Below are 13,868 nucleotides of genomic sequence, written 5' to 3' on the forward strand. Positions count from 1 at the left end.
CTAGTTTAGGGAGACTGGAACTAGTCCTGAATATCTTGACTCTCATTCCAGGGATTTTTCCAGTACACAGTGGAAAAAAAGGAATCTTCAATAAAATTAAGGAAAGGAGGGTTGTGAGTTCTGGAACTGACCTTAAGGAGATGCTCTTTAGTGTTGCCTTCAGTGATGCGATAAACCACATAGTGGGTAATTGTTGACTCTTTCAGTGGCTATGCAAACCTGATTTCTTGAAGCGCAAAGCCTGTCTTCACGGGTCCTCTGAGGCAAGGTAGACATCCCACTACCTAATTAAATCCAGACTGGTAATTGGTCAGTTAATGGAAAAGTTGGTAAAGCAAGAAAACATGCAGATCAACATAGGGACTTAAATACTTTGTTTTAACACATGGGCTTGTATTCATTCAACCATCTTCAGGTGCAGGAACAAAGGTACCCTTTGAGTAGGTATCTTTGAAATGAAGTACCCCGCCTTGTCTTTCCTGTATCTCCATAGCCATCATGTGGCTTTAATTTTCAGTTTTAACGTCTTTAATATGCCCCTATCTAAGCACAGAATCTTTCATCTTTATGATTTTTCTCAGTCTGAGTTGGATTGCTCACATTTATTTAATAGATTTTATTTAATATAATTTAATACATTTCTTTAACAAATATTTAATATAAAGATGTTTATTTAATACATTTATTTAATAAGTGTATTAAATAAATATTTACTTTTGCACCCCATCTTCCCCATGTCTTTCTTAAGTTAGTTTCATAGGAGTAGCTCCCATTCCTTTCATACTCATATCTCATTATTTATGTGACTGCTGTTTAATTGGATTCATAACTAATAACAGCAGAACTCACATAAGCAGGTTGGGTATAAAACAGTAAACCTAAAGCATTTATTGGAAGAAGAAGGAAGATGAGAAATAATTCTCAGTGTGTTGTGAGTGGGTTTGTTAATCCATTGAGTTGGTTAAGTAAGAATTGGCTAAGTGGGTGTCTACTATGGGTATAACACAAGTTAATGGTAGAAAATCCTATCCTTGGGACAATAAATGCACCTGCCTCTTGTGTAACATCTGAAAAATAATGAGAATAATTTAAGGAGTAACTCATTTTCCCTCAATCCTGTGAATATGATGAGTGATGTTATGTTATTCATTTTAATAACTATCTCTAGAACTGTCATTGTTATTCTTAAAGATTTATTTTTGTTTTATTTTGACTTATAATTTTGTTTTAACCTAAGAAAATCCTCTTATAAAAGGTGAGTGTGAGCATTGCTCCATGGAGATTATTTATCACTGAATTCAGAACACTATCACAGAAGGTTTTTTTAATTGAAAATCAATCTATAAATAAATGGTGGAATGAATTATTGGGTAATACATTAGCCATAGATAACTGAAGTGGTTAAAATAATTTTTTTTTTAACTAATGGCTAAAGTTATTATGAGAAAAACACTCTATTCCGTTTCTTAAAATTGTTCTGTTTCATTTAAATGTAGTTTGAATGGTGCTGGGAGAAAAGATGTGTGCCCCTTAGGGATTGTCAGAAAGAATCAAAAGCAGCTTAGCAAAGAGTCAGAAATGGAAATGTGATATTTGTCGGGGGAAATGAGGGTATGATTAAATAAAGTGGAATCAGCTCCCATGTTAGAAAATCCCTTAATGGGGAGGTGATGCTTGAGGCCTCTTTCTGTCTTCTGAGAGACCTGGACCAAGAGGCTGGCCAGCCAAGGATGTCCTGAGCCCCCACTGTGATGGGAGGAGAGTGAGCTTCAGATTATATTGATTTCTCAGGCCAAGTTCAACCTCCTGACAGCCCAGCTGAATGAAAGTCTTCATTAGATTCAGGAAAGGGTCTGAGCATCACAGCCTGGTCTCTCTCTACATTGCAGGTCTGCTTCTAGCTTCTATAAAGAAAGCAGGTCCTAGGAGAGGCACAGAGTTTCTGCTCACCCTTAGGACATCTCCAACTCATGTAGGAAGATCTTGCTTGTTCTGTGTTTTGGAAATTAAATATTCTGTGGTCTGCATCTCCTCCGCTCAAATATCTGTTAGAGAAATGCAAACTTAAAAAAAAAAGTGTTAGATTATATGTTTCAATGGAAAGCACAGCAGCTTAAAAAGTACTTTCAGATCCTCAAGTGCACACAGATCATGTGGGAACCTTAGTCAAATGCAGATCCTGAGTCTGTAGGTCCAGAGTGGGGCCTTAAAGTATGCATTTCTAGCAAGTGCCCCACCCCCACCCCGGGGTGCCAGTGCTATTGATCCAGGGATCATACTCTTGGGAACAAGGATCTGGAAGACCTGAATTTAAGTGCTGGCCTCTCTCAACCTCAGTTCCCCCACCTGTAAAATGGACTAAAATACTTTTAAATTCTGTCAGTAGCCTCATGAGAAGTGGTGATCAGAGAAGGCTGGTCATGTTAAGAGCTTATCCCGCCTCTCAATTTTCAAGGACTCCCTATCTCAACATGGTGAAGACAAAATGAAATCATGAAAACAAGGCAGACATCCAGAGCCTTTCCACTTTTATTCCATCTCTCCCCCCTCAAGTGTGTGCCTTTGCTAATATTCAGAGGTTTTGGCTTTAATTAGATCACATGATCAAAACATGACTCTCCTACTTGTGCTGTTTGTCTGGAATAAACTGTTGGGTAGGCTTCATCCTGTCCATAGCATGCCCAGTGGAAGTCTAGCTACAGTTGGTCTAATTACCAATAGTAATCCAACGTAGACACCAAAGATTATTATTATGTTTGGATCTGAAACATATTTTTAGTCAGAGTCAAATTGAGATGCTATTTTTTTTTTTCCTCTAAACCTGTCACTTGTTGGAGGAATTTAATACTATGTTGAAATTTTTCTTATCCTTCAGAATCCTCTCAGATGTTCCGTTCTCAGCAATACCTTTTCAGAGGCCACAGTCAGAATTAGTGGCCACCTCCCGCCCCTCTGCCCCCAGTCACCCCTCCACCGGAACACACCCCTCACAGCTGGGCTCATTCAGTTATGGGCCTGGGTCTCCCTCACTGAATTAGAAGCTCCTTAAGCCTTCTTGATGGAGTAAACACGGAGTTCAGGGACTCCAGCCCGGTTCCTGAGTGCCCTGTTCTGTCTGGTTGTGTGTCCCCAGGAGGCTGTGGAAGGTCCTGCCCCAGAAGCCCCTCTCTGTACTGGCCCTGGTCAGAGGGCTGTGGGGGTGGTTCTGTGAAATAACGGATGTGAAACTGTCTCCTTTGTCTCCTGGCTAACAGTAGGCATCGGAGGAAGATTTGCTAAGTTTTTCCTTCCCTAAGGTCGGGGATCATGACTTATAAATCCATGTATTTCTAGCCTTCAGGAAAAGTCATACATAGTAGGTGCTCTGTAAATTCTTTAAAATTGGGTTTAATAGCCTCTCATTTAGGGAAATTTGGTGTATTTATTTTAGGCATAGAAATAATAAAGATGGAGAAATAACTGTTTTTCCCCTATTAGCTGATAGTGAATGCTCTTCTGAAATAAATGAAATGTGTTTTGAAGAAGTAATTAAAATCCTGGCAGAGATTTATTTCTGGTTTGCTTAGCTTAAAAATCTAAAAGATTTCTAAGAAAGACGAGATATGATAAATGCTTCATGGTGGGGGGTGGTGCAGAAATAAATCTATATTTAACAAGCAATTCCTACAGGATATCCATTTTGTATATTTATATGTATGAGCTTTCTGGAAGAATTGGAAAAAAATTGATAATGGTTACCTTTGGGAAGAGGATCAAGGATTAGGGAGAAGACTTTTATTTTCATTTTATACTTTTCTGTGTGGTTTGAATTATTGGCCATGGGGGCATATATGAGTTTTTTTTAAAAAAAAGATATATATCTGGGGGAATTGAAAAATAGGGCATTTTTCTTTTTTTATATATTAAAATCTCTCATAAGTATTATCTTTAAATTTTATTTGCAAGGGGCTTAAGTACAGGGTGCTAATAATAAATGAGGATTTCCTGCCCTTGTCAGGTCACTAAGCCGTCTCCCTCGCAGGAATGGAGCTCTTAGCCATTACTACCCCTGAGGTTTAAAAAACTCCCAGGTGGGGCTGTGTCCTTGCACTCATGCTGAGCGGAGAATGTAGCATCCGGTTATGAGCCCTGCAAGTGCTGGAATCATCACTCTGTAATGCTCTGATCTGGTTTAGGGAAGATGTAGCTATAAGGGATGGCCCAGAAGGGGATGACAGGACATGGAGACCCGCCCAGCAGGACCATCATCCATCCTGCACTGGAAAGGCAAGGGGGTTACAGCTCCTTCAGGGCATGGTGCGGGAGCCTACTCATTTTGGGCTTCCCAGGAGGCACTAGTGGTAAAGAACCTGCCTGCCATTGCTGGAGACATAAGAGATGCAGGTTCCATCCCTGGACCGGGAAGATTCCCCTGGAGGAAGAAACGGCAACCCACTCCAGTACTCTTGCCTGGAGAATCCCAGGAACAGAGGAGCCTGAAGGGCTACAGTTCATGGGGTTGCAAAGAGTTGAACGCGACTAAAGTGACTTAGCACGCCTGCGCTGCTCTTCGTAGCAAGAAGTTGGATTTTCCTTTTTGCTCTGGCACCACCCAGCCGTTGGCAGCATCAACTCCCTTACCTCCCCCACCAAGGGTCGGGGATGTACCCATCTAGAGTACCTGAGAGTAAGCAGTGCATCCCAGGTCACACACTTGGGTGGGATGAAGCAGTGTGTCCCCCAAGCTCCCATCTGTCATTTTCCACTACCCAAGACTTAGCTCTAATTCTATGAGGGTGGCATCCAGAGAGAAGGCACCTCTGAGACTTTTGAGGTACCACTTTCAATTTCAGATGTTACCGCCACACAAGAGCCTGGACAAACTGGGATGTTTTCCCAGGAGGGCAACAGGAAGGTTAAAGGAATCATCACCACGTTGTACAAAGAGACGGACTGGGATGTAGGCAGCACTCATTTCTCTGTGGTTAGATCATTAATGTCCTGTACGTCAGCTTCCCCCCAATGAATGGTGTTCCCATAGTATTCACCTCAAAGGGTGGTCATGAGGATTATGTAAGTTAATTCAAACAAATGTTAGAACTGGTAAGAGTTCCACAAGTGCCAGTGACCATTTTTTTGTTCCTGGGGCCAGAGCTACAAGAAAGAGTCTAAGTCTTGAGATGGCAGCAGCCATGGGCTGCTCCTGGTCGATGCAGCTCCCTTTCTGACCTGTAGGCATTTCTAAAGATAGACATTATCATCAAGTAGCTTGCATGCATGCGTGCTAAGTCACTTCAGTCATGTCCAATTCTTTGCGACCCTTTGGACTGCAGCCTGCCAGGCTCCTCTGTCCATGGGATTCTCCAGGCAAAAATACTGGAGTGGGTTGCTATGCCCTCCTCCAAGGGATCTTCCCAACCCAGGGATCGAACCCACATCTCCTGCATTGGCAAGCAGGTACTTTAGTGCTAGTACCACCTGAGAAGTCCATCAAACAGCTTAGCTACTGATAATTCTTCTGAGAGGCATGAGTGGCAAACTCAAGCCTCTTAGGCTGTAAGTAAGAGATATGCCCCATATTCATTTTCCTGGGTGAATCTACTTTGGGGATCCCTGTGCCTTGTGTTGATACATTCTTTAAATTGTCTTCTCGACACGCATTGGGCCTCATGATATGAGTAATCTCTTTATTGAGTAGGATGGTCTTTGTATGGTCAGCCACATAGTACAGAGAAAAGTAGGCCATCCCTACCCAGGCAAAGGATAACCGCCCATCTCCTTTCAGCACCGCAGTCTAAATAAAAACAGTTTCTGTTGTGTCTTATTGTATAATTGCGCCAACATTTGCCATTCCCTGTAGTTGTCTAGACTCGTCTGTCTGCAGGGCAGCCTCTGTATGTCATTGATGTGGGGTCACCAGACTTTGCCAAGTGCTCTCCTTCTGTGTCTCATATTAATTTATTAACTGTTAGCAAGTGAATTCATGTGAATGTTTAAGGAGGATATTTCCCTAACTAACCTAAAGCAATAAATAAGGTAGTGTTTTCGCAGCTTGTAGCCTAGATGCTGCTGGGCATCTTAAACACTTGTTTGAGAAGGGACTAGTCAAATGGTGTTTTGGTGAAGCAAAGGAAAAAAGCAGAATTGAGTAAAAGATGTAGTGGGCAGCTGTTTTAAAGCCAAAACTCTCATTTATTAATTATGCCATTTCCCCTAGACCTTGCATACATTTTTGGAAACTTCCGGGAAAATAACATTTGCCATACCTAATATTATATCATCCTGTAAAAGATGCTGGACAGAGTTAATGAGGGCTTGGTTTTTTTAGAAGAAGCAAGTGAATTGGAAAATTCAGCTGTTTACTCAGTGATACCAAGAGGGGCATCTATTTAACTCATGATTTTTTCCATTTGTTTCCTTTATGAAAGCAAAGCCAACCATGGTGAGTTGAACAACTCCAAACCACAAGCAGCGATTTTCCTTCTGCTTAAGCTCCTGATGTCAAGAAAAAGTTTTTCTTTTCTGAGCAGGATTTGGAAGACCATTTTGAGATTAACTCTTGTAAACTTACCTTCCCTAATAACCCTTCCTTTCAAGGAAGGGCCAGGGTTTTCAGGAGAACCAGAGAGAAAGAACCCATGCAATCTTCTAGAAGTTTCCTAGGAGTCTGGCTATGGCCCAGGTCATCTGCTGCAGCGCAGGCTTGAAGCAGGCTGCAGGATCCATTTTGACCTGGAAGCCCTTGACCCAGTCTCCCATCTTGGCCTTGCTGTGGTGCTAAGCTTGGCATTTGGACAAAGGTGACACAGCCGTGAATCAAATTGCGGGATTGTTCTCTATGGGGACTCCTTATGCTTGCCCACTGGGGGTGCCCCTCCCCACAAGGCTGGGGAGAACGTGACCGTCTCATCTTCTGCCCTTGCCATCACCCATGGCAGCCAGTGGGGACCCACAAAGCTTGTTTTCCCACTTGAAAGCGGATTCGTGTGTCCTGCAGAATCTATTTTTAAAGGAGCTTCTTTCCCATGTGGAATTCTAGAATGTCGTCTGTCCCTTGGTCGTTTGCTGTTCCGAGTGTCGTTCATGCCCACTCTGACATATTTCTTTGTTTTCTGTGTGTTGCAGGCAGCATCGTGTACCTCGGCATGATGGTGGGGGCGTTCTTCTGGGGAGGCCTGGCAGACAAAGTGGGAAGGAAGCAGTCCCTTCTGATTTGCATGTCTATCAACGGATTCTTTGCCTTCCTGTCTTCATTTGTCCAAGGTTATGGCTTCTTTCTCTTCTGTCGCTTACTTTCTGGATTCGGGTAAGGTTTTTTTCTCTTTCGGATTTTATAGTAGTGTGTTTATTCTACATAAAGACATAATGTACATGTTTTCCACACTAGAGGTTCTCATTACCAAGAAATTATACCTTAATGCATTTCCTTTCCTATCTTTGTGTCAGCCTTAGGAGCCATAATGCTGATTCTTAGAATTATAATTATCAACCTTTAAATCCCGAAGAGACAGGAACACACATCTGTGTTCCCGTGGCTGATTCTTTCAGTGTTTTATGTCTAGGAAATGGGTGTTGTTTTCAAAGGAATGCTGTATCTGTGGCCCTGCACATTCATGAGTGGGTGTTTTTTCTTCTAAAAATTTAAACCAGAAATAGCTCTAGTCCTACCTATTATGAACTAATTAAAGCTTTGAACCATTCAACTATGCTCTTAAATCCAAGATGAGAGGGTCTCAAGTAAATATTATTTAATTGATCTATGGTAACTACAGGAGACCACCTGCAATGCAGGAGATCTGGGTTTGACCCCTGGGTCAGGAAGATCCCCTGGAGAAGGAAATGACACCCCACTCCACAGAGGGGCCTGGCAGGCTACCGTCCATGGGGTCCCAATGAGTCGCAACATGACTTAGTGACTAAACCACCAATAGCATATTTAACTAAGGAGGCAGCCTGCTTCGTGAGATGCAATAGGTTCTCTTGATAAGTTCCTGACTCCTGTTGAATCAACAGAAGTTGTGCTGTCGACAAGTGCAGTGGCATAGTATAGCCAATGGTTAGTCATTTTCGTTAAAGAACTTGAAGCACTCATTACTAGATTACACAAATCCACAGCTCAGGAAAACTCAATAGCTCAATTAGGAGAGTCCAAGAAACTCTGCTTGAATAGGAAAAAAAAAATAGTGCAAATATAAAATTTCTGATTCATGCTTAAGAAATCTGTTTTCATTAGAGATGTTGTTTCTGAGGGAGTCTAGCATAAGATGAATCTATAGGAATAATATAAAAGAAAAGAAAAATGAAGGAAGAAAGGGCAGGAATCTGTGCTGGGTTGTGAATTTGAGAAGCCAATCAGTTGTGGTTGATGATGATGGTCACCACACAGCAAAGCCCAGTTTTGCCCAAAGAGAAGGTCAAAAAGCTGCAGCCCATCTCTCTTAATTACATATAGTAGTACTTTAAAATCAGAGCTAAGATTAGCAGGAATGTAAGGCAACAAAGAGAAAGACTGTGTAAGTGGGTTATTTTAAGAGTACAAAGGTTTCCCCGTGCAGACTAATGGTTCACTTTCATAATTCATTCAAAACACTTACTTTTTTATATTGTTTTCTGCCACAAGATTTGTTCACAGATTGAGATTGGTGGATCCACAGATTTTTCCGATGTTCATTTTTTATCTTCTGGAACCTCATCTGTGCTACATTCTACACACAGGATATGTGTGCATACTCAGTTGATCAGCCGTGTCCAACTATTTGTGACCTGATGGACTGTAGCCTGCCAGGCTCCTCTGTCCATGGAATTTTCCAGGCAAGGAGACTGGAGTGGGTTGCCATTTCCTACTCCAGGGGATCTTCCCGACCCAGAAATCAAATCCATGTCTCTTGCATCTCCTGCTTTGGCATATTCTTCACATAGTGGGCACTTGGCAAGTGTGTGACTAAGTTGCAGGAATCTCAGGGGTTTTCCTTAGAGTGAAGACACTGCAGTAAAGCAGGAGGGTTGGAAAGTTTGGGAAAGTGTGAAAATATTTTTTCCTTGGAGAAAAATGATCAGAATCAATGGTTTGCTTTGTATCGATGGGGAAGGAGGGCTTTTCCTTAGCAGAGGGGACCCTTGTGCTCAAGGCTCTGTGTGAGACTGGCTGCATGTCAGCTGTGGGGAGGATTTCTGGGTCATGAATTCAGGGGGCTGCAGCCAACCCAATGCTGAGTGAATTGAGATACCTGAGGAAGAGCAGGTGTGATTTAAGCTGTTTGTTAAAGGACCTTCTCAGGGTCCATAGGATAAGACATTCTTGCCATAGGAGAACTTCCTTCTGCTTTTTCTTTTACGTACATAATACCACTAGCCTGTCAGGAGAAGCCTAATAACCCAGGTTCTGAACTTTCCGGTCCTTTCCATTCACAATCTTATCCAGAAAATATCAGCAATATCCATAGACTCAAAAATACCTGACTGGGTTTAGATGATTATGGCAAATTTCATTGCCAGTCTAGATGAAGACATGGTCAACTCCATTGACTACAAAGAAAAGGGTCATTCTGGTGGCTGCAGGATACTCCAGACTAAGGGCCTGTCCGGAAGCTAATTCAAGGACAGCACAGAGACAGAGATGGCTTGGGTATATTCATGACATCACTCGCTTCTTTGTTGCCGACACCTCATTTTTCAAGCAGCAGCTCAGGGCTGCAGACCTCTAAATAAGATAATTTACCTGGCAAAGCACAAACTGTGCATTGCTAATTCAGCTCCCCTCTATCAATTGTGCTCTGAGAGACTAATGCACTGTATGCCTTTGCAAAGTGGGCACAGAATGGGGAGTCCAGAAATTCAAGTCCACCCTACCCCTGGCCTTGACTGTGAGCCCTTGGGAAAGTCCCTTGGGCTCTCCAACCTGCTGCTACTTTTGCGAAAGGGAGATAATAGTGCTTTACATCCTATCTTTGAGTATGAGGATCAAGTGAGATTACATGTTGAATCTTGCCTCAGAGTGACAGCAGACGGACAGGGGAAAAGAGGCTTCTTTCTGACTTTGATTCCAAGAAGGAAACAGAAAAGACTAATCATGGGCAAAGACTTGGAAGAAAACAGGCAAGTAAATGGAGCATCCCTGCTCTCCAGAACAGGTGGAGAGTCCCTCAGCTGGGGGTGGGACTTGGGGGGAAGCCATGTGAGCTTACTCACCTGGGTCCAGGTAGCAAAACACTCAGGACCTTGTACGATCCAGCAACTGAGGGGACCTGAGAAATGCAGCTGTTAAGGGAAGTGAAGAAATCAGTCTCTCTTCCTTGGCTGAGTTTGGGGCCCTGTTACCCTCCCCTAACATGTGGAGAGCTGCCCTGATGACAGAGGGGTTGTCTCGGCAGCTAGGGTTCATCTGGACACTCCCAGCTGAGTCTCTATTTTCTCCAATTCCATTCCAACTCAAAAACAAAACTCTTTCATACCTGCTCTACTCCTGAAACCATGGAGGACCTTTCACAGTTATAGATGAGACCTGGCCCCTAGATGCCTCCTGTCTGGTTGGAGAGGGAAGGTACACAGCCCTCCCGTTGTTGTTCAGTCACTCAGTTGTGTCCAACTCTTTGTGACCCCATGGACTGCAGCACACCAGGCTTCCCTGTCCTTCACCATCTCCCAGAGCTTGCTGAAACTCATGTCCATTGATTCAGTGATGCCATCTAACCATCTCATCCTCTGTCCTCCCCTTCTCCTCCTGCCCTCAATCTTTCCTGGCATCGGGTCCTTTCCAATGAATTGGCTCTTCACATCAGGTGGCCAAAGTATTGGAGCTTCAGCCTCAGCATTAGTCCTTCCAATGAATGTTCAGGGTTGATTTCCTTTAGGATTGACTGGTTTCATCTCCTTGCTGTCCAGGGACTCTCCAGAGTCTTCTCCAGCACTTCTGTTCGAAAGCACTCCCATTCTCTATCTAGTAAGAACTAGTCAGTGTCCTTTGTGGGGCAGCAGCAAAGGGTGTGGGAGACTCTTAGATGAGGAGAAAACAGTGACAAAACTGTGAATGAAAAACCAATTTCCATGTGAAGGCTCTTGTTTTAAAGGCATGTAATGTTGAAACCCTTTTCACATCCATCACTTATGCACTAAAAACATAAGCAGCTGAAGTTGTCACATAGTCCTTTTTATTTAAGCATTGTTAGATAAAACTTAAGTCAAAGAATTAAGACTTTGATCCTGGAGAACTTAAATAGGAGGTCTTGTTATTTCTACACACTAGGCAGCTCCCTTTATCCACGTCTGACCTGGTTTTAAATTGAAGAGAACTCGGTGAACAAGGGAGGAAAATTTCAGAAAGTTGGCACTTTTTTTTCCATTGTGGAACTCTGTGCTCAGACCCTGCAACACTCCACGCCTTTCCCAGGAGCATCCCTCTTACCATCCTTTCTGCTTCACAGCGTCTTCTTCCTAGGCCCTCAGCACTCACAGCCTCAAACCACCCCTCCCAGTGATTCTCACCACATACCCCTGGTTGGTCTTCTTGGTTGCACTGATCAGTGCTCCAGAATATTTGCTTCTTGTATGTTTATGGCTTTCTTCCGCTAGCATGTCAATTCCAAGAGGGCAGAGCTAGACAGCACAGGTCTGTCCACTCTTTACTGCTTAATCGCAGGAAGGTTAATAAAGTCTTACGTGGTCTGTGTAAGGGGAAGAGTTCTCAATTAAATGGCCAAAAGTTTAACTTGCATCATAAAAACAGAAAGGCATGGCCCCTCAGTCAATTTCCAGACTTGAGCCAGTTTACAGACCCAGAATCCCTTGAATGAAGGGGAGACCCTAGTACATTGCTGGAAGTTTATGCTGTTCATCTTCCTCCCAGCCTTCCCCCAAAGGACCTGTAGCCTTTTACCAGGGTAACTGCATGAGAGAAAAGGAAATAATTGACTTTTCAGAGCTTACTAGGCACTGGTTCTGAACTGACATTAATTCCAGGAGACCCAAAATGTCACTATGGTTCACCACTCAGAGTTAGGAATTACAGAGGTCGGGTGATCAATGCAGTTTGATCTCAGATCCATCTCACAGTGAGTCCAGGAGGTCCCTGAATCCATCCTGTGGTCACTTCCCAGTTCCAGAATGCATAATTGGAATGGACAGAGCAACTGATAGGATCTCCACATTGGTATGGTGCCTGTCCACCAGTTCCTCACACTGGGCATTTCAGAGGAGGAAGTGAATTTCTGGGTCACAGTCCAAGCCCCTCACTTCACAAGTTAAGGTTTAATGATGGAACTGGGAGTGACACAGCTAGGACTTAAGTTGCAGTAAAGTCCTTTTGAACTAGCCACTCTGTTAACAGGTAAACTGTGCATTCTGAATCCAAAGTTAAGATGCCTTTGCATTGATTTTATTGCAAGTGCCACAGGCTTCCTCTTGCCCTATCTTATTTTGTTTCTGAGGCATCATTAGCAGGACTGTGTTATATTCCTGTTCTGCATATAAAGGAGCCTGATGGATTGGTAAATGGCAGGTGGGTGGGAGGGTGAGAGGAGAAATGAATGATTAGATATACACAACTGGTTTTAGCCTGGGGGCTACCTGGGTTTGTGATAGACGTGCTTTCCTCTTTATTCACCACAGTAAGTCATGAGTATATTTTCTTAGAAACATAAATATGTCCAGCTGCCAGATTCTGTATGACTTTACATGTTTATTCAGCACAAGGCACGATCTTCCTGCCAGGGACAGCAGTGTTCCGTGGGAAGGAGGAGTAGGGCATCAGCCATTATTCATCTGTCTCTCAGTTTCCTAAGTGAATCTCACATCAGGGAACAGACATTTCCCTCTCCTCTTTTGTTACAGAAAATTAGAAAGATGGGAAATGGAGTTGACACCATTGATTCATTTTCATTTGCCCAGAATTAAATTATTTGTTTCCAGTCACTGTTAATTATGAGAATGGGAACACTTCAGATGCCAGGCAATGTCCGAGTTGGGAGCGTCTCACTGAAGGCCTGGCACTGATAAGAGTAAAGGTCAGGAGAAAACTACACCAGCAACAGAAATTAAAATGAAATTTCAGCGTCTGTGTATGGTAGGAGAATGACTCTCCATTTCTCCCTCTGCAAATGGAGCCTCATAAATGCATCCTTCATAGCTAAACAATATCCATCCATTTACCAATATCGATCCATTGTTGTAAAGGTACAATAACCGGAATACCTTGACTTGATAGAAATGATCACCACTAACTGAAATTCTTCAAACTGTTTTATATGTAGAACCTCATTTATGTCTGCAACATTTTTAAAATAACTGAGTATGCAAAAATATCCTGCCTTTTTGAAATTAGAGCATTAAGGCACAGATAGATTGACTTACATGTGTTCAATAGACTCCCAGGTCTTCTGAGTTTTAGTCTAATTCCAAACTGTAAGGTTATACCTCCTGCATTGGAAAAATGCAGAACTGTTTAAAACTTTTCAACTTTTAAACATGTTTTATCAAACACCTATATAGTAGTTGCCCTATTGAGAGACACTGTGTTAAGCACTTTATAAATATTGATTCATTAAAGCCTCATGATGACCCTGTGAGGAAGATAATATTTATCCTACCCATTTTATAGATGAGAAAGATGAGGCACAGAGAGGCTAATGGTAAAATCATACCCAGGCAGTCTGGCTCTATGCTTATAACCACCAGGCCTGTGTTGTCTCAAATTCATTGAGAAATGTGTGTGATTTCATACCACACGATGTCTGATACATGATAGACACCAAATAAACATTTTGAACAGATCGGTTCAAGATTTCTGCCCCAAAGAATTGGAATGGAAAGACTGTTTCCAATATGGAAGATGAAGCAACAGACTAAATTATCTTTAATCCAAAAGTAATTGCAAACCCAAGTTATAAGCAGTGAGT

At 42.6% G+C, this 13,868-nt stretch overlaps 1 protein-coding gene across 3 annotated transcripts in view; it reads left to right on the forward strand.

Annotated features, from left to right (window-relative positions):
- Positions 1-13,868, forward strand: part of SV2C (synaptic vesicle glycoprotein 2C) — a 275,854-nt gene that overhangs the window by 162,714 nt on the left and 99,272 nt on the right. For all 3 annotated transcript variants that reach the window (XM_081513944.1, XM_081513942.1, XM_081513943.1), the window contains one exon: positions 7,105-7,285. In XM_081513944.1, coding sequence (XP_081370070.1) covers positions 7,105-7,285 — 181 coding nt within the window. The remainder of the gene's footprint in view (positions 1-7,104; positions 7,286-13,868) is intronic.

The sequence above is a fragment of the Giraffa tippelskirchi genome, chromosome 7 (genome assembly GCF_054371585.1).
Source record: "Giraffa tippelskirchi isolate mGirTip1 chromosome 7, T2T-mGirTip1v1.2.pri, whole genome shotgun sequence".
NCBI classification, from domain to species: Eukaryota; Metazoa; Chordata; class Mammalia; order Artiodactyla; family Giraffidae; genus Giraffa; species Giraffa tippelskirchi.